We start from the raw sequence: 21,126 nt of genomic DNA, 5'->3' as shown, positions 1-21,126 counted from the left end.
GGCTGCATTTGTCTGAAATATCTTTTCATTTTATTTTTGTATGACGTGTATTATTTGGATAAGAGTAGGAGATAGGAACGACAGATTATTGGATGGATTACTTCGTTACTGGTTCTGGCTGAGGCTAACAGCCAGTTTTCCCGTTCAGTCCAAGGTGCGCGAAAGGGGTATTGCCTCACAGGGTTGACTAGTTTCCGCATATATAAGTGTGTTTCGGGAATATTAAAAGATGACTGCTTTGGGAGATTTCAGTTCGTTGAGTATCGGAACTAGATCGAGAGTTCCGGTTTCGCCTGAATTGGAACAGGACAAGAAGAAATATAATGCCATGGAGCCAGCTTTGCAAGAAATTCATAAGGCAACCGGACTGTCTAGCAAGGACAAAAATTATCACAACTCTGTATTACATACGGTAATATCGGAAACATTTCTGTTACAAATTTAATTTTTTTTATTGGGTGAAATATTCGGCGTTGATTGAAGTATTAACTAATACTTAAATACTGTAATCAACGATTCGGAGTTTCAGTGAAATTATTATTCACATTTCATCAGCTTGTAGAGAGTAGCACTTAATTTGCAATTTGCATCAAGTGTTGCCTAACAATCATTATCATAGGCGTAGATCAAACTACGATCATAAATAAATAGCAGTTTTTGCGCGCTTGTTCCTATTTACGTTACGAGAGCGTTTTTCGCGAACGAATTCCGAGTTGGATTCATCAAGAGGCATATCCATTTCGTTAATGAAGAATTCGTGGTCACATATGGTATTCTGTCCGACTTTCATTTTAGATAGAAAGTAACGCACGAAATCAATATTTTCATGTGGTACTCAGTATTCTGTAGAAAAAATCTCGAACAGGTCAATTTGTCATTGTAAATTACGAAACGAAAAAGCATTAGCATAGGAATAATTATTCCTATAATACTCCAAAGACATCAATCACTCTCAAAATACATAAAAAAGTTAAAATTTGAGTTCGATAAGTTGAACCATCTCATCCCTCTGATATAAAAAGCCATGATGAAAAAACCATCGAAAACCAAAACAACCTCAGCAACAAAATGTCTATAGGCAGAGTTTGTCTCTGCTTATGGTATATCTCTGCTATAGGTATCTATTTCTGGCACAAAAAGTAACGGTTGGTTGCCATTCAAAAGAACTCGGTAAGGTATCCCAGAAACATCGCCATATGGCGAATAGAGTTTGAATGATGTATAGTAGGTCCCAAGATAAACCTCATTTTCCGGAATTCCATAGCCTACATGAAGACAAATTTTTTGGAACCCTAGTCGCACATAAATGTAAAAAATATCTCGCAATATTACGGTAGCATTTTTCACAGGAACTTTCTCAGTAATAAGCGGACTCATATAAATTAATTTTAAAAAGCACATTCTTCAATTGAACAACAGAAGGAAGTAAAAAACATTATTGCTAAAATAGCTATGTATAAAATATAAAATCATTCTTAAAAATAAATAATTTCATATCTAGGTATATAATAATATTATATGAATAATATTATTGCATAAGCAGGAGGAGTGTTATTTTCATGGCGAGTTTGAGATAGGCTCTGAAACTTACATTGAATTATTATTTATCAAATCATCAATAATGCTTTTGACAAAATATGCAATATGTAACTTCTAACGCAGGTGCAATTTCTATTTCTACAAACAACAATTTTTATATTTACTCCTTGTGTGTTTCAGTTAGGAAATAAAGCCCATAAAAAGTTAAACGGAACATGCTATCCTATCATCAAATTCAAAGTTATATCAATATCATGATATAAGTACATAAATAAGTATTCTTATATCATGATCAATATCACAGGCAGGTGCATGTTATTATATTTTGACTGAAACTACTCAATTAATCAATAATGCTCCATTGTTGTATCCGATATGGAAATGAAATCGAAACTGATATACACTCCGATTTTTGAATTACAATAAACATTTGAAGAGGGGCATTTTTGTTAATTCTTTATAGAAATTATTTTATTATAGAAACAATAGATATTCAACAGTAAACAAAAAATAAATGTTATGAACAACCTTAGAGGTGGAAGTGAATTTCTCTATTTTTTATTACAGCCGTGGGAAAATAGTGTTTAACCGCGATCAATTTTTTTCAACAGCCTTCTCGCCACTATATAATGTGTGCACAATTTCACTCAAGTAAAATATCTGGTTTCCAAGAAAAAATTGAGGTGCCATCTTCAGGTGGCTATACCCAAACTATTTTTTGAAAAAGATGAATTACCCCTTAAATTTATACGCAACTATTAATTATTTAATGAAGATTTCAATTTTCTGGAAACTAAAGATATATATTGACATAACTTCAAAAATAGATTTTTGGTGATGTATTTGTTTCAATAAACAACCAAGTTCGAAAATTTCCATTTGACTGAAAATTTTTGATATAGAGGTGTTCAAGGAAAATCATATTTTTTCTGAAAATTCTCTAATCAGTTGTTTGAGCTGTTGTTTGCTATATATAGACAAAATAATATATTGTTCACACCTGAAATCCAGAGATCCAATCATTAAGTGCAAAGATAATATCTATAATAACATCAAACTATGAGAATTATATTGGAACAATGCTCATTTATCTATTCCATGAAACTTGTTTTTTTACCAGTAGGATAGGCTATATTCGATCTCTACAAAGAAAGATTTATTTTTTCTGTTAGTTTTCTCATACTGACTTTCAGAAAATGAATAATTTAAAAAAATTGTGCTGACACGAAATTTGTGTCAATTTCTCTACTGAAAGTTCAGTCAATTATAATTTTTTGGTTTTTATCATTTATTTATCTGTTACAGACTATAGATGAAATAGTAGAAGAGATGAAAAAAGTAGATCCCTTATTTAAATGTTTATACAATAAGAAATTTTATGGAGGTAGTTATTACGACGGACTCAAGTTACATAGTCCTGACGAATATGACCTGGATTTGGCTTTGAAATTGCCTACCAAGCTAAATCACCGTTTGGAAATTAGCGACGTACATGGATTTGTTCGAATCTATGTTAATTTGGAATCAATGAAACAAGAAATCAACTATAAGGATTACAGGTTTGTATTGATCTTTATTCATCTAGTAAAAAATTAGTGTGGTATCGTGTTGCACACCTATAAAGTCAAAAATAGGGGAATTACCTATTTTCGTCGAAATACCAGAAACAATAAATTGAACTGGAGAATGGAAGGTTCAAATATATTAACACGTTGACTGTCCCATACATCACATAATATGAGGATATATTGAAAAATTCTTAGTCTACTATAGAACCAAACAAAATTTCAAAATATTTTATTACTCAACATATTCTCCTTTAAATTGGATAAATTTATTACAGCGAACCTGCAACGTCTCTAGACCTTTAAAAAAAAATGTTTCTTCTTGCTCTGCAAACCAGACCTCCACCACAGCTTTTATCACCTCCTCGTTGGAAGAAAATTTACGACCTTTTAAACTTTTTTTCAGTTGAGGAACGAGATGACAGTCGGATGGAGCCAAATCTGGTGAATAAGGGGGGTGTTCTAGTAATTCAAACCCTAAATCACGAATTTTTTGCATGGCAACATGAGATTTGTGTGCAAGGGCGTTGTCCTGCAAAAACAAAACACCTTTGGATAGCTTTCCGCGTCTTTTCTCTAAAAATGTTTCCCGTAGAGTGATCAGTTATGTCGAATAGTAATCTCCGGTTATTGTTCTACCGTTATCCAAAAAGTCAATCATGATTACTCCATGGCAATCCCAAAAAACTGAAGCAGGAACTTTTCCAGCAGATTTTCGGACACGAAACTTCTCAGGTCTTGGAGAACCAGAGTGTCGCCATTCCATCGATTGTTGCTTTGTTTCTGGATCGTAGAAATGTACCCAAGTCTCATCTATAGTAACAATTCGGTTCAAGAAGTCTATCGAGCACAGATCGAACGCGATGCTTCTACCCTTGCACGCTTTTGGCCAACATTCAAACATTTGGGGATCCATTTTGCAGCAATTTTTCTCATGTCCAAATTGACGTAAACTATATGATGAACGCGGTCGTATGAAATATTCAGTGCTTCAGATATCCGTGTTAGCCCAATTCGACGGTCTGATAAAATCATGTCATGAACTGCATCGATATTTTCGAGAACTGATACAGAAACTGGCCTTCCCGATCGGTCATCATCTTCAATGGATAATTTACCTCTCTTGACGCTTGCAGTCCAATTTTTCACGGTCGCATACGAAGGACATTGATGACCAAGGGTATTAAGCATATCTTCGTAAATCTTCTTACCTCTCAACCCCAACCCTTTTGAATACAGGTACTTGATGATGGCTCGATACTCGAATTTTTCGATTTTAACAATTTAGGTGGACATCTTCTTTCTTTTAATTTATTGCGTAACTCTGGTTTACTTTTTCGACCTCAAACTTCATACTGACACTCCTAATGAGATATTGTTCGTTGCTATGGTAACGAATAATATTTTTTTTATGCATGTAACTGTTCTAGGCTAACTGGATGTCAATACATCCTCGTATGATGCATAAAGATTTTTGCCAGGAGTCCATGAGTCGTAAGTGATTCATCTAACGTGTTCAAAATAAATATGGTTACTTTTCATGAACGCTGTCATCGGTTTATATGGGCTGAACGTCTTGAAGGTTGAAGGAGTATGTTTTGATAACCTTCAATCTCAATCATAATGAATCATACGTTATTCAAGAAACGGCAGCATCAAGCATTCAAGCCTTCCATTGGACTTGAAAATTTTGAACATGAACACTTCCAAATGGCTACAGAATTAATTTTTTCATAGAATATATATTTTATCGCTCAAAATTAACCCTAATCTTTGGGTAAATGTGTTGGACGTGGGGGGTGAAGAAAAAATTGGAATGTGGACAGTCAATAATGTATCGATTGAAATTTATTCTGGGAGGATTCTGCATCTCTTCATAAACTTTTTAGGGTTTTCACTCCCAATCTCTGAAACAAAATCAATTAAAAAAGAAAACAACGATTTGCTCCTGCGTAAATTCTTGCACTAATTTGTCAGGAGCAAATTAACTAGAAAAAATTGTTGCCTGACAATGAACTCAAAATAAATAACATTAATTGTGTTGACAATTAATGTCAAAAAAAGCCACAATTCAGAAGATTTTCAAAAAGAGATTTTTCGTCTGATGAAGGAGTCTGATATAGACTCCGAAACGTTACAACTTAGAATTATTTCAACGTTATTTATTTTGAGTTCATTGTCAGGCAACAATTTTTTCTAGTTAATTTGCTCCTGACAAATTAGTGCAAGAATTTACGCAGGAGCAAATCGTTGATTTCATTTTTAATTGATTTTGTTTCAGAGATTGGGAGTGAAAACCCTAAAAAGCTTATGAAGTCAATAATGTGTTAAGATATTAATAATGTAATATCTTTGGGAAAGTTTGCAGAAACGATCAGATTCACATACACATCACATCAGATAGACATTTTGCGTTTGACTTGAAGGAGTGATTTTATGAGATGATTCATAAAAAAATATTAAGAATTCAATTCGCACAAATCAGTGTGATGCTATATCGGGTGTCCCAAGGTGAGTGGCCTATTAGATTATTATGTAAACTATTTCTGATTTTGTGTATCGATATTTGGCCGTGTAAGGTACATTTTTAAAGTAATTCCACATTTCCAGTGTTGCTGTATGTACGACAATTTGGCAACAATTTTGTTATTTTAAATGGGACATCCGGTATTTCAATTTTTTTTATGATACTTCATGAAATATTAAATCTAATCACCTTTACTTTATCCTACCTATCTTTAACGGTTTTTGAGTTATTAATTATTTTTCGAAATTTTAGCTCAAATTGGCATGTTACAAAAATGACTCTAGTTCGCTCAATATTTGAGATTTAAGTCAGAAATTTAGCAAGTCATTAGATATTGATCTGATCTATGTCACTGCTTTTGAATTATATTATAGTTGTCAGTTATACAGGATGGACCAAAAAAAATCATCATTTGCCAAGTTACAAAATCGTAAAAAAGTCTGTTTTTTCAAATTAGACACTAGTATATTTTTCAATTTTTGGAATCAGCACAACACACTCTACAATTTTTCTATTCACGTTCCTATACCTATCTCAACTGGATTCCGAGTTATATGGTTTTATTAGATTTCAGATTGATTCAATAAGCGTTAATTTTTTTTGTATTGTTATTTTCTCCTAGTCGTTCATAGAACGATATATCAATGAATCAGTTCAATCCATGAATGTCAAAATAAACAATTATTGCCTAACAGGTGTTTTGTTTCGTTTCGAGGTTTTTCTATAAATAATGGCCCAAGAAAGATATACACATGAAGCTTTTATGAATTTATTTGAAATTTTTGACGAATGTGACAAAGTTGTCGAGAGAACATGTCGAAAATTCAATGAAATGTATCCACAATTACCTCGAATGAATCGAAAAAAGTTTTCAAGATTGAGAATAAATTTTATATTTTATGGAGAATCATAAAAACAAAATAGAAATACCGGATGTCCCATATATATGCAATAGCTAAGTTGTTGCCAAATTGTCGTACATCCGGCAACACTGGAAATGTTAAATTATTTTGGAAATGTACCTTATATGGCCAAATATCGATCCACAAAATTTGAAATCTTTACCATCAATAGTTTCCATAATAATCTAATGGGCCACTCACCTTGGGACAGTTGATATACTCGTATAATACCTACATTACCTACAAATAATAATTGTTTTGCACAGATAAAAACTCCAAACTCCATTCTCACCATAATATTTTGATTTAAACTCGTGTGAATTCCGAATCTTTCGAGAACCTCAAATATGCTGCGGTTCCTAAGTATCGCTGTATCGAGGGCATAAGCATACAGCACCAGATTCCCTCTGTAATCTGTGGGCAAGCAGGGAAATACGAAGGTGTTGAAAGATATGTGTCCACGGCGTTGATTGAATTATGTATATACAATATTTCAATCAACGTCCACGGTCTAGACGAGGGTAGAGACGTCGTGGGACCTTTTTAAGCGAGGAGTGCCATTCCTGACCATTCTTTTACTTGATTTGTCTTTCCTTTCAATGCCATATGAAATGGTTGAGAGTTAGAGTATTTATGAGATTTAGAAAATAATGAACCTTTTTAAGTAAAATGTTCACCCTATGCAAACCGTCATTGTTTCAAGATAATAAATGATACTGTAGCTTCCATGCTATCAATAATGACGGTCCTTCAGCAGAGCCGTCTATAAAGATACTTCAGGAGGCTGTGCCTAATACAGTAATATTTCTCCTGAAAATTATTTCAAATCAGTCAAATTCCAGTATGTGGTATAGTTTCTGCTAAATTCATTCCGATTTTATGATTGCAGCATTAATAAAGCTTTTCCTAATTCAAATTTGTTGATGGATTGGGATTCGTCACTATCACGCTAATGGATTTTATTTCAAAAGATATCCCTCTCAAGAACAGAATTGATAATCTTCCTTCAATATATCATTGAAACGTTTGTATACAGGGTGGTCCAGATCGTAACCAAGAAATTTTAACCACGTATTCTACATCAAAAATAAGCCTTAGTTTATCATATAAACATATGTCAAGAAATGTTTCCTCTCGGAGATACGGGGTGTTAAAATTATAAAAAAAAACTGTTTTTTATTAATAACTTTCACACTGCTTGAAATATTTTTATGAAATTTGAGACATAGGTTTTGAGCGTCAAGGAGCACTTTTTGCATAATATCATTTCTTTTTTATTCTACCAGTGGCGTCCGTACTGCAGCGAGACTGAATATTTTCAGATAAAAAAATTATACGCCACTGGTTTTTCCGATAATAAAAATTACTATTCAAATCCTTATTCAATTTGGAGCAAATTCGGTCTCTTGACTTTTTGCTGTACGAGGTTAAAAAAATAAAACACAATCTCATGCATGAAGAAATCGCCAAAATTTGATATGGTAGGTACATAATAATAATAAGACCATTTTTGCTATAAAATTTTGGCGATTCCTTCATGCATGAGAATGTGTTTTATTTTTTTAACCGGAAACGGTGCCTCGTACAGTAAAAAGTCAAGAGACCGAATTTGCTCCAAATTGAATAAGGATTTAAATAGTAATTTTTATTGTCGGAAAAACCAGTGGCGTATCATTTTTTTTATCTGAAAATATTCAGTCTCGCTGCAGTACGGACGTCACTGGTAGAATAGAAAAGAAATGATATTATGCAAAAAGTGCTCCTTGACGCTCAAAACCTATGTCTCAAATTTCATAAAAATATTTCAAGCGGTGTGAAAGTTATTAATAAAAAACATTTTTTTTTCTATAATTTTAACACCCCGTATCTCGGAGAGGAAACATTTCTCGACATATGTTTATATGATAAACTAGGGCTTATTTTTGATGTAGAATACGTGGTTAAAATTTCTTGGTTACGATCTGGATCACCCTGTATACAAACGTTTCAATGATATATTGAAGGAAGATTGTTATTTCTGTTCGTGAGAGGGATATCTTTTGAAATAAAATCCATTAGCGTGATAGTGACGAATCCCAATCCATCAACAAATTTGAATTAGGAAGAGCTTTATTAATGCTGCATTTATAATCACTGAAGTTTTTTCAAAATACATATTTGGATTTTCTCTCGGAGGGGGATAACACCCCGTATCTCGGAGAGGAAACATTTCTCGACATATGTTTATAATTATATGATAAACTAGGGCTTATTTTTGATGCAGAATACGTGGTTAAAATTTCTTGGTTACGATCTGTATATTCACCAGTCAAATAATTCTCCTGATTTATGATTCTAAATCGTAAACACTCATCTAGAGTGTTCTAGTAATATAATTCTTTTTTCAGGCCCATGGAGAAATTCGTGGACAAGAATTACTTGTTAACAAACAGATTTCGGGAATGGTTTGAAGCCGTCTTGAACAAGGCTAAGAACAATTTAAATGGTAGAAATAGACTGAAGGTAATTTTCGCATCAATTTAATTTCATTGAACAATAAAAAAACTCTGGGGTGGTATTGGCATAGGTTGGTTGTTATTGAATTTATATGCCGAGTTTGAACGGGTTGAAAGACCAAATTATTTAATTCGATACTTATCTCAACTACTCAACTTGCCCATGTCACTCACTTTGTCAATGTGATGTGGACAATACAACTAGCCAACCACGACTAGGTTTAGGTGGTTTGTGGTTGCTTTTTGCTTTTAGTTTAGTACTACACCATTGAGTTATGACCTAATACTCATTTTTACTGTTACTATCTGGGAGAAATTTTCTCTTGTATTTTATTGATGATTGTTCTAGTAGGTATGATGTGTTTCGAGCTTATCAATTATTTCTTGATACCTAGTACCTATATCTAGTTTTCTGAAAAAATTTACCGTTATAAGGAAGGCTCTGCAAATTTTTTAGTCAAGATAATTTATTTTTCAGTTGTCTTTTTCATTGTGAAATTGTGCAGTTTCCATTGTTGCCAACAATAACCTTTTCCAAGTTTTTCTACAATGTAATTCTAATTGGATAAGGGGGGTCAATTAAATGTTTTATTTCAGTTTGATTTGAGCAAAAGTGGACCCGCCATGACCCTAAAAATCCAAATTAATGGTAAACTAGTTTCCGTTGACTTGGTACCAGCCCTCATTTTCGGTAAGAAGGATTGGCCTGGACCTCCGTTCAGGGAAAATCCAATAACCACGAAGGTAGGATTCAATTTTAAATTATTTCCTTCCCTTATTTCACTATATTTCCATCAATAAACAGATCCGGATCTACGATTTAGACTTGTTTCTTCATAAAGTTCCTGGCAAAATCAACTTCACCTATTCCAGTTTTTAGAATATTTTTGAACTAGATTGACTCCATTTTTTTGCAACTCCTCTGCCGACGTATTCAAAAACAATTTTATTAAATCTATATGATTTAATCTTTTCAGCGCCTCCTGAAATTGGCGCCAGTGGCGCTTGTTGTAGGTGCAGGGAAGTACATATATGTTGTTAATTGGTACTCGATTCCAGATTTTAAAAATTTATCTTCAATGGTGTCCAATAAAAGCGATGGACGAATATCTGTTTTTCGGTACTTCTACATTTCTCAAAAACTGAAGTTGTTCGTGATTATTTTTTTGGCTCCATATTAGAAGTTAATATTGAACAATACCAACTAAAGGCCTATACATTTCTTGGATTCCTACTTGTAATGGAAAAATGAAAAAAATTTTCCGAATTTTATTTTATTTCTGTTTGCAGGATGAATTTCTTGTGGTCCCCAAAGATCCTCCTTCTGTTAGACAGGTCTCCAATAATTCTTGGAGATTGTCTTTTCAAGAACAAGAAAAGGAAGTTATCAATGGAAAAAATGGCTTGAAGGATACAATTCGACTACTCAAGGTAAACAAAATAGACAATGTATATGCTCATGATGTAATTTAAACTATTTGATGTTCCTCGTATTTGTTATAAAGTTCTTTGCTCATCAATTATTTCAATCTCAATCGATATATTAATTGCGAGGGTATTCCCATTTTTCTATGAATTTTTTGAAGGAATTGATGAAAAATTTTTGTTTTCCCGACGAAAGAATGAAATGAAACTCTTTTCAAAACCAATGTGTATACTTACAAAATTCTACATGAAGGTATATATGATATACATCAGAGTGAGATTGAAAAAAAATTCCAACTCCACAGGTCTATGTGAATGATACAATTTTAATCTTTTATAATCTGAATCTTTATTTGCAGTTCTGTATTTTATTATTGATCAATCACAATTTTTCATCAGAAACAGCCTTATAGTTGTTTTTTGTGAAGGATAATTATATAATTTCAGCTGTTAAGAACTCGCCAATTCCAAGAGACAACACTGGCTAGTTATTACATAAAAACTATAATGATGTGGCTCAAAGACGGTGTAGATGACACTTTTTGGCTAAATTCAAGAAGCTACATTTTCATGATGGTAAGAAAAATCAATCATATATCATCTATTATCGCATATATCTTACCATTCTTATATACAGGGTGATTCATAACTATTGGGACTTAGGCTAAGGGCAGATTGTTTGGACCAAAATATGGCGATAGGACCAAATATACCTCAATAAAATATTGCTGTGGAAAAAGATAGAAAGCGTCAAAGTTGAATTTTTCATAAGAGGGCAGAATACCTAATATTTTCTTCGAAGTTCGAAAGTCCTTTATTAAAAGAATGAGAAAAGACATAGAAGTCGGAGGAGGCCACGTAGAACATTTAATTCAAGTTTATTCTTTTTATGTTACATTGTTTTCAATTATGCTTTATCGTCGAAATAAATGAATAAAATAAATAAATCGTTACTTCAAATCCCCTTCCGATGCTCTGAACTGTTGAATTGTGTTTTTCTTAAAAACGGATGAAAAAATATACAGTGAAATTATTAGCAAAAAACGAAAAAAAAAATCAACTTTAACGCCCTCTATCTTTTTCTACAGCAATATTTTATTGAGGTATATTTGGCCCTATCGCCATATTTTGGTCCAAACAATCTGCCCTTAGACTATGTCCCAATAGTTATGAATCGCCCTGTATAGGAATTATAGGATGTTTTCTGAATAAATACTAAAAAAAGGCCGCCCAGAACGCTGCAGGGATAAAGTATCATCATGCCCCAAAATTCACCAGAAAATAGGGGATATTTTTAACACAGCAATAAGACGATATATTAGTACCTATATTATAGAAGATTGCGGATTACCCTGCAAAACTTTGATTTATCTACAAAGGGTAGGAGGTTGCAGTGAATATTCGAATGTTCTGTAAAATTAAGGGTGGCAAATGACGAAATACCAAATTGACTTATAGGTTCTGTAAAATTGTTTCAAAACTCAAAAACAAATATGGAAAAATGCTCAGACTCAAAATTTTATCGATAACGGAATGACAATAGAATAGCTTTCTCTCTGTAAGGGGTGGGAATTTTGGGGGTTCAAAAATTTATTTCTACGATTGCACACATCATCGATAGTCTTATAATCGATTATTCTCACCAATAATCGACTGTATTAATTTACAGGGATTGAAATATTTCAGTAAATTACTGAAGAGAAGAGAAATACCCTATTATTGGAATCAGAATTATAATCTTTTAATTGCTGCGAATCCAAAAACTATTGAAAACTGTTCTAATAGAATAGATAAAATAATTAAAACCCTGGAAACTAGTATATCGCAACCGAACTCCGATATCAAGACAACACTGTTCGACTTTATGGGTAAGTTCGATTTTTTTTAGTCTATCTGCAACACCGATTATTGAAAATTTTATTCAATACTTTACTTTTATTTGCTTGAAAGGATAGAGAAAAAATCCTGTATCTGAATCCATAGAATTCGTACAGAATTTCGTCGTCAAGTAGGCTATGGAATTCCATGCTTGGACGCATCTTAGTTCATTTCTTAGATGTTCTAATTTTCTGTCGGGTAATGAGGTTTAATAAGATAAATAATAAGAAATTTAGCCTTACGGGTTTTCCGTGAATGTGTATATTTTTTTGAATATCACGTGTAAAAACAGTATCAGATATGAGTACCGGAAATGTACTCAGGAGTACATTATTTGATGTACTGAGTACTGGCCAGCTCTGTACAGAACTTCAAAATTCCATTCCATATAGTGTACCTGACGACGAATATTTTGGAACTCACTATTATAAGACAGAACTTATAGTGGAGCTTAATTGCATAATTCTTCAATTACATTTCTTTTTAGGGATACCAAAACAAATTTTGGGGGTATCTGAGGAACCGGGCCAGAGAGGTAAATATAAAATATCAAGACAAACATGGATGCTCATTCTGTAGGTTTCGTTAAGTAGTTTTTCCTTAAGGTTTTTGAAAAAAAACTATTTGAGACGTCACGAGACGCATGACAGATGTCAAAGATCGAAATTATTAGTTCATTCAAGAATGATTGACATCCCAGTAGGTCTTGGAAGTCCAGACGCAGCTTAATATCTGATCACAAAATATCTTCAATAATTTCTGTAGTTTCACTCACAGAACAGGAATATACCAATATAACTTAGACAAGTATTTGAAAAGAAGAAATATTTGACTTCAGAGCATATTAATCAGCTTTCAAAATTGAAACACTTATGTATCCAATTTGTACGATTGAATTAAGAACATAAATAGCAGTAGCAATTTAAATTATCGTCGGTCAGTGCATAGATTCACACTATTTATTCACAATACCAACCTGAATTCCGCAAAAAAAAATTTCAACTTATGAGCTATTACCAACTTAAATTCGATTTTCCATAGCCACTCGAGATGTCAATCATTCTTGAATGGACTATATATACACGTGACGCTGTAGCAGTGCGTCATCAGTGCATCGCAAGTGTGTGTGGCGATGACGATGGCGTGGCGATTTATCGCCACGGTAAAAATTTTTATGAAGAAATTGAGGATTTCTTTCTTTACTTTTAGTCTTATTCTCGCTTTTTCATGCTTCTCTTAGTTATGCATTCTTTGCATGCTTCATGCTCATTTGTATTGTAAATGTACTTAGTCATTTGGATGATATACCGCTGAGTTGTGTAATGTTATTTGTATCTGACTATCGTTTATGAAGGATAGGGCGTAAATCTCAGTTATAGAAATACAGTGAACTCTAAAAGAAGAGTTCACGGTTGAAATAGCAGCAGTTTTCGGAGAAACAAAGATTGGTGAAAACCGCAGCCTCCTACGATACTTCGTTTTTGAGTTTGACAATTTTTGTAAAGTTCTCATAACTTTTCTGTCTTTGAAGTTACAAATCTGAAATTTGAACTTTCTACAGGCACTTTTTTACGTAAAATCCACTGATGAGCTCAAAATATTTTTTCATTTCGAATCATTAGGTGAACTTTAATTTTTTTAAATGCAAACTTTTATTGAATTTGATTTTTTTGAATTGAAAAAAAAAATTTTGTGTCAGTAGTTCTACGTATGAAAGTGTCTAAGAAGGTTCAAATTTCAGATCCGTAACTTCAAGGACAATTGTCCTTTTAAAAGAGTTATGAGAACTTTTCGGAATCATCAAAATCTCAATTTTTGTTTATAACTCGAAATCTAAAAATGATAGGCCGATTCTGTTTTCAGATTTGGATTAGTCATGAAAAAAGAGCTAGAGAATGTGTCATCCGTTTTCTTCTAGCTGCTATAGTTCTCCAGATCCCCTCAATAGAAAACGAATTTTGCCCACCCTGTATATTCGAAAAAATATTTCTCTTATGATCTTTAAAGGGAGGGCATGGACTGCCCTTGCCACGAAGACTAGAATGCTTGAGACTTTTCTCTTCATTCAATTTTTTTTCTTTTATTCAAACCTAGAATTTTTCATAGTTTCAATAAAAAAATTTCCTATGAAACTTTTCACTCTTTTCTGAAAAAAACAAGAATATCTACTAAACACGCTAAACATACTCCGATATCTGATCAAAATGAACTTCGCATGAAGCGAATATTCATAAATTGATGGCAGTTCAATGATCCCTATATAAATCGATGAGCAGTATATTTTGTTCAGTGGCGTACCGACATAGTTCGGGGCCTGGGGCGGCTTTTGATGAGGGGGCCCTATAGAATATATTTAAAGATGAAACTTTTCCTCAAAATTTTTTGAAGGTTAGTTTTAATGCATCGTGATGAACACCCCACATAGTAACACTAATAAGTCTTTTCACTGTCACTCAAACAGTTTCGATAACAAATATAAATTACTATCAAGCACAATGAAGGTAGCAGACAACAGACATAAATAGGTATGTTTATAATGATTTTTAATTTTAAAATTACAAATTAACCGTTTTTGTCCGTGCGCATTGTACTTGCGCAAGCTTTGAGTGAAAGCTGCCCAGTGGACTGTATTTTGAATGTTGACGGAACAATAACTAACTAACCATTTGTATAATGTGGAGGTCTTTGCCGTCATGGGGCCTGATAAGTTATTTAAATTTTTTTTTTAAATATGTTTGGTTTTTTTTTTGCCCATCATTTGGGGGCCTATGCTGGTGCGGGGCCTGGGGCGGACCGCCCCACCGCCCCCCCCTACGGTACGCTACTGATTTTGTTGTGGGTCATCCGGTTCCTACGTACACCATATCTACTCGTATTTCCCCTCGGTTATGTGATAGGTACACACGTACAAATGTGAGTTCAGGATATCATCATGATCATCAGTCCTTTATGAAGACACTCTAAATCGTGCAGAGAAACTTGGAGAGCCAAAAGGATCAACATTTTTTAGTCAACATTCAACCAAATTGAATTAAAATGTGCGAAAAGTAAAAAGTTTTAAAATGTAAATAAAACAGAATTATTGGATAAGGGGAAAACGTACTTGTACATCATTCCATAGATGACCTAAAATCTGGGAAGTGCCTTATTTCTTACTGAATTCACTCCATGGGTTCTCGGAAAAAATTTAAGATAACTCTGTCGTCTTCAAGGAATTTACTTTCTAAATCTTTATTCCCAATGCAGGTTCAAATGAAAATTTCCAACTTTCAACCTAGATAACTCTGTCTTCCTCAAGGAATTCACTCTAAATCTTTATTCCCGATGCAGGTTCAAATGGAAATTTCCAACCTTCAACCTAGAAAATACCTACTATACAGGGTGTTCCTAAATTGAACGTACAAACGAAAAGGGGAGATTCCTTAATAAGTGAGTTTAAGAAAAAAAAGTCCCATAAACATGGGGTCGCAAACGTTTCGTTTTCGAGATACATTTTAGAGTTCTCACCACGTGACATGGCAATTTCGATAGAAGATCAAAACTGGCACTGAATTCATTCACCACAGATTACAAACTGGCCTTCCTATCATAGTTACGAGTATTTCGAGATGAGAATCGTTCAAAATTTTTTTTCTCGAAATCGTTGGTAGATATGACAAAACTACAAGAGACCGAAAAGTTTAGTATAAAAACAAAGCTTCTTTTTACATTTTTTCAAATTTACAGTTGCTCACCAAAAAAAAGTTCTGCAGAAGAACAGGTGGCAGTATTCCAGAAAAAATATAACCCTGTAGATCTTCTACCGAAATTGCCATGTCACGTGGTGAGAACTCTAAAATGTAATATCTATGCCAAATTTCAGTTGAATATCTTGTGAAGTGAAGATACTATGAGAAAAAAACTTGAAAAAAATTCAAACTTCAACACTCTGTATCTCGAAAACGAAACGTTTGCGACCCCATGTTTATGGGACTTTTTTTTCTTAAACTCACTTAAGGAATCTCCCCTTTTCGTTTGTACGTTCAATTTAGGAACACCCTGTATAGGTAATCAAAATGGTCTGCTCTTTCCAACTAAATTACCTATTTAGACAATTGCACCGTAGACACATTTTTAAGTTAATCTTATGAATTACACTATTGAATTTTACTTCTACAGTGATTTATTTTAACTCATTCGTCGATTGCCTCTATCTTGTACTGTAATGACTTTGTTTCTGTTATATTCCTTCAGACCTCTTTCAAGTGCCTTCACGAATGCTGCTCGCAGGGTTCACGAGAGAGTGAGTCGACAGGTCGGGCCTAGGTTCTATTATTCAAAAATAATATGAAAAAAAGTTGATATTACACTTTCAATGTATCTTATCACACACACTGATCAACACTCCAAATTCCATTTTCGTACACTGTTTCTAACTTTTGTATGAATTACGCCGGTTGTAGTGTGGTGTAATTTTCCAAGAACATTTTTAGAGGTCCTTTTGAATTCTGTGGAAGGTGGAGCAGAATGCTTGTTGTCTTCACAGAGTGATATTCACCCAATATCCGAAGATTGCATTCCGAGGAAGATGTTGGCATATACTACTGTAAGTGTTTTTTCGATTTGATTCATTCCAATCCGGGAAGAAAACGTACAATTGACGGTAAACAACTTTCGACAGTTTTCATATCCAGTTGACCCTCAAAAATACGCTTTCTCCGTCCGCTTGGAATATATTTAATCAAGGTGTGAAGGACTTAATGAAATTGGTGGAGTATTTTATTCAGAGGCCAATTTTTCAACGAATATACTAACCATGTAAAACTCAAAAAATTATTTTATGCGTTCAATATTCTGTTCCTTATAGCTAAACGATATGCGTAAAGTCTGAAAAAATGCTTCCCTGCTTGTGTGCCCACTAATAGTATAAAATTTTTCATTCTAACACTTGTTTAACCATATTTTTACCCGTAACATAAGCATATTTCATTCCATTTTGTGTTATTAACCAAAATCATTTGCAATCAATACAATAATAATTAAACTTTTTATTCAAAAAGCTGCATAAGTATAGTTATAACTTGTTGATGTTCTCATTTCGTGATGTATTATCCATAGTCTTCGACCTAAAATGTGTAAGGAAACATATACAGGATGAGTCTTTGACTCGTATGAATATTTTAACAGTAGATTCTTGAGGTAAAAAAAAACACTTTTTTCCTTTACCATTTTTTCCGAATCGGCTCGGTTCAAAAGATACAGGCTGTTGAAAAACCATAAAAAATGCTATTTTCTTTTATATTATATATCTCACAAACGGTTTTATCCAATGAAATGAATTTTTCATTTATTTGATGAATCTTTTCCGAACACAAGATGTCACCCACGTCTTCCAGTTTTCTCATTATCACCATTACGTACCATAAAAATACCAAAAATTCAAAGAACCCAACTCTTGGAAAAAGATGGACGCTATCTAATGAACATTTGAACGTTCTGTAAAATAAAATTATTCTTCATATTTTCTCGTATAATGCGTGGTTTTCGAGTAATTTGATGTTCAAAAATTAAAAATCACCTGTGAAATTTGAAAAATTGGGTATCTTGCCTGAATACAACTCTGTTTATAAAAGAATAAAGGTCCACAGATGTGTAGTGTCAGAGAATAAGCTAGTTATTCTGAAGGTAATTTTCTTTCTACAGAGGGGTTACATATAGCTCATTATGAAAACTTTCAATAGCTATATATTATTTATTTTTATCGGAAGAAATGGTATGGAAAAAAAGTGTTTCTTTTGACCTCAAGAATCTACTGTTGAAATAGTTACTCACCCTGCATAGGTGCCACCGATACTAAAGGTTCAAAATGTTCAAATATAAAGTATATTATATGTTAAGGTATATCGCATATTATGATGCCAACGAGAAGAGACTTTTTTCACATATCGTTTCGAGTAAAAAAAAACGTCGGCGTTAAATAAATTACGGTATGGCATGGCATTAATGGTAAGAAATCTAAACTCTCTTCTATGAGGCTGTTACTGGATTACTGATAACGCTCTCTTATAACGCGTATACCTATTCATTTGAAGTGAATGTCCTGATATCTGGGTGATCCATAATAGGTGAAAGAAAACACTATACCAGATAAATTACTTAGGTGATATTTAATCTCTCAACATTTTTCGAGCTCAATAAAGCTCATCTTCAGGAGTAATCACGTAATAAGTGAAGCTGAAAAACATGGAGAAAACATAAAGAAAGCTTAAAAAACAAAACAAAGCATAAAAACAATCAAAAATTAAAAACAATGTAACTTAACGAGTAAAATGACGAAATGATAAAATGAAACAAAATGATTAAAAGTCACAATGAAAATGAAAATTAGTTAAAGAAAAAAATTTGGATGAAAATGGTCAGTGCAAAATAGTAGAAGTTCAGTAACATAAAATCTTTAAAATATTTTTAGCATTAAAACGGTGACGTAATCAAAAATCAGAGGGTGCAAAAAGGTGAACAAAACAACAACGGAAAAAAGGTAGAATGTCATGAAAAACTTACATCAAAATCTTCAAACACAATTCACCGTGCTTCGTTTTTTAAGCTTTCTTTATGTTTTCTCCATGTTTATCAGCTTCACTTACGTGATTATTCCTGAAGATGAGCTTTATTGAGCTGGAAACATGTTTTGAGAGATTAAATATCACCTAAGTAATTTATCTGGTATCGTGTTTTCTTTTATCTATTATATACCTATTCAGTTTTTTCTATTCTTCAGAGAACGAATGCATATGAATGATTGGAAAATATATAAAAGACTACACCGGCTCGGATTTCAGATAGATACATATTTATCCCAAAAATGTGTTCATCAAGTGAGTTAGTATATGGCAGGTTAAGCCTTTCATTCTGTTGCCAATAATAATGCCAATAAACAGCAGAATAAAGAATTTCATTTCGGCAAGAACATTTTATTCTCGTGTGCTTTCATTTTGTTTCATAGAAAGATTACATTTTGAGTTTAGAACAATCGTTAATAGGAAAAAGTGATCCGCATAAATTTTATTTGTTTCGAGCTCCTTTCCTGTTATCAAGAATAATAAACCAAAACAAAAATCAAAAGTCAAAAAAGATGACGCAATCTCCGCTTGATATGAATACATATTTCCATCGTTTGAAATTTAAACATATTCATAAAGTCAAATGTGTATTGTTTGAATATATTGATCCATGGCATCTATAGAGAAAATAATCGTTTGGCATTTCACTTGATTTGTTGATAAATCTGGTGCACCCAAAATTATTCGAACGATATCAAAGTCAGAGGAAGCAGTACTTCCTAGTGTTAACTATAATCTTTGGTCTCGTCCATGAAATATCAAGTTTAGACAAAACGAGGTTAGACGAGGCATCACCAATGTTTGCCGATTACAGAGACAATAACAACAAGTTATAAATATTCTACGATAGCATCTCAATCTATACTCACATACAAGAAACTCATATTGAATAATATAATAATTACTAATAATTAATAATTATAATAAAATGATTACTAATATATATTAATCATAATATAATAATCAATTTTTCGGACAAGTTTTAAACGATCTACAGCAACTTTTGTCTTTATTTTAGGCGAGTCGGAGTCTTATTTCAAAAGTCCCAAATACTCCAAATGAAGGAAACGTGTTAAATGCCACCCCAAAGACCTCAATTGTGGATGAATCGGAAAATCGAACATCCATGTGGAAACAAATTTCTGAAGCTGAAATCGTTGGTGTGAATGTAATGAAAAAGCTTGAAAAAATGAATGGTATTCAAGCTTTTTATGCGGAAAAGCTCATACATGAAATACTTATGAAAGGGGTGTCGAACGAACTTACGGCTAGTACAAATGTTAATGATAAAGTGAACGAACCTACAGCTAGTACAAATAATCTTAATACCGAACATGATATCCACATAAATTTGTCTTCGGAATGGTGCATCCTGAGACCTGTAAAATCATCTGACGGTGCTACTAATTCCACTCTTGGCTTTGGGGTGTAGTATTATTTTTTATCTTCTACTCTAGGTAATGGCAAATTTGAAGTTGTAGGATGTAAGCTATATCAAGTAGAGACCACAAGATGTGGTCTTTATACAATGGTGAAGGTATTTGAATTAATCAATTTGATATCATTATCGATGATTGATTGGATATCAGATGAGGAAAATTCCATTCTATTTTCTTAGGGGTGCAGTATTCATCTTTCTTTTTCGCACAAAAAATGTTATATCTTTTGATATCACCTCTTCACATATACCTACTGATGTGATCGGAAATATTATTGGGTAATTTTCAAATTCATTACTAAACCTACAGAATAAAACATCCAGTTATGTATATGTTATATTTTTTTCATTAATGAGTTCGATTCTTTTCAGTTAATGCAATCGTTTCTTCTCAAAATGACAGGAGCACATGCATCATTTCCTAATATTACTTTTTTATCAGCGTTTCAAGCAGGTTTTTCGTGTTTTATATCAGATCATTCTGGGATAAACAAAATTCAAACTGAAAATGGAACTTTTATTTAGGTAGTTAGCTCTAGGTTGTATTGTTGTTATTTTATAAGAATTGCTCAGACATTGCGGTGAATTTTTTCCGTATTTTATTGTACTTGGTATATGTTCATCAGATATTATTATGCAGTTATGCTTGAATTTGTTATTACATTTAATGTATAGGTATTCCATTTTATATCTAAATTTAACTATACTGCAATATATAGTAATTGAATTTTCTCTCCTTATATTTATATATATTTAAT

The 21,126-nt window shown here is 32.9% G+C and overlaps 1 protein-coding gene across 4 annotated transcripts; it reads left to right on the top strand.

Annotated features, from left to right (window-relative positions):
* Positions 1 to 97: 97 nt before the first annotated feature.
* Positions 98 to 20,872, top strand: LOC123316593 (cyclic GMP-AMP synthase-like). Of its 4 annotated transcripts, none has more exons than XM_044902751.1 (10): positions 98 to 412; positions 2,845 to 3,098; positions 8,921 to 9,035; positions 9,626 to 9,772; positions 10,319 to 10,459; positions 10,901 to 11,029; positions 12,123 to 12,321; positions 12,819 to 12,866; positions 16,804 to 16,916; positions 19,949 to 20,872. In XM_044902751.1, exons 1-10 carry the CDS (start codon positions 230 to 232, stop codon positions 20,360 to 20,362), a joined length of 1,743 nt encoding a protein of 580 aa, XP_044758686.1. In that variant the 5' UTR covers positions 98 to 229; the 3' UTR covers positions 20,363 to 20,872. The 4 variants fall into 4 exon arrangements, with proteins under 4 accessions (XP_044758686.1, XP_044758696.1, XP_044758704.1 ...); XM_044902761.1 differs by lacking the exon at positions 16,804 to 16,916 and adding an exon at positions 19,191 to 19,193 and having other exon boundaries at positions 99 to 412; positions 20,741 to 20,872; XM_044902769.1 differs by lacking the exon at positions 16,804 to 16,916 and having other exon boundaries at positions 99 to 412; positions 20,741 to 20,872.
* The last annotated feature ends 254 nt before the right edge of the window (positions 20,873 to 21,126 follow it).

Source organism: Coccinella septempunctata, chromosome 1, assembly GCF_907165205.1.
Source record: "Coccinella septempunctata chromosome 1, icCocSept1.1, whole genome shotgun sequence".
NCBI classification, from domain to species: domain Eukaryota; kingdom Metazoa; phylum Arthropoda; class Insecta; order Coleoptera; family Coccinellidae; genus Coccinella; species Coccinella septempunctata.
The sequence above is the reverse complement of the archived record's forward strand: the minus strand, read 5'-3'. Positions and strand labels throughout refer to the sequence as shown.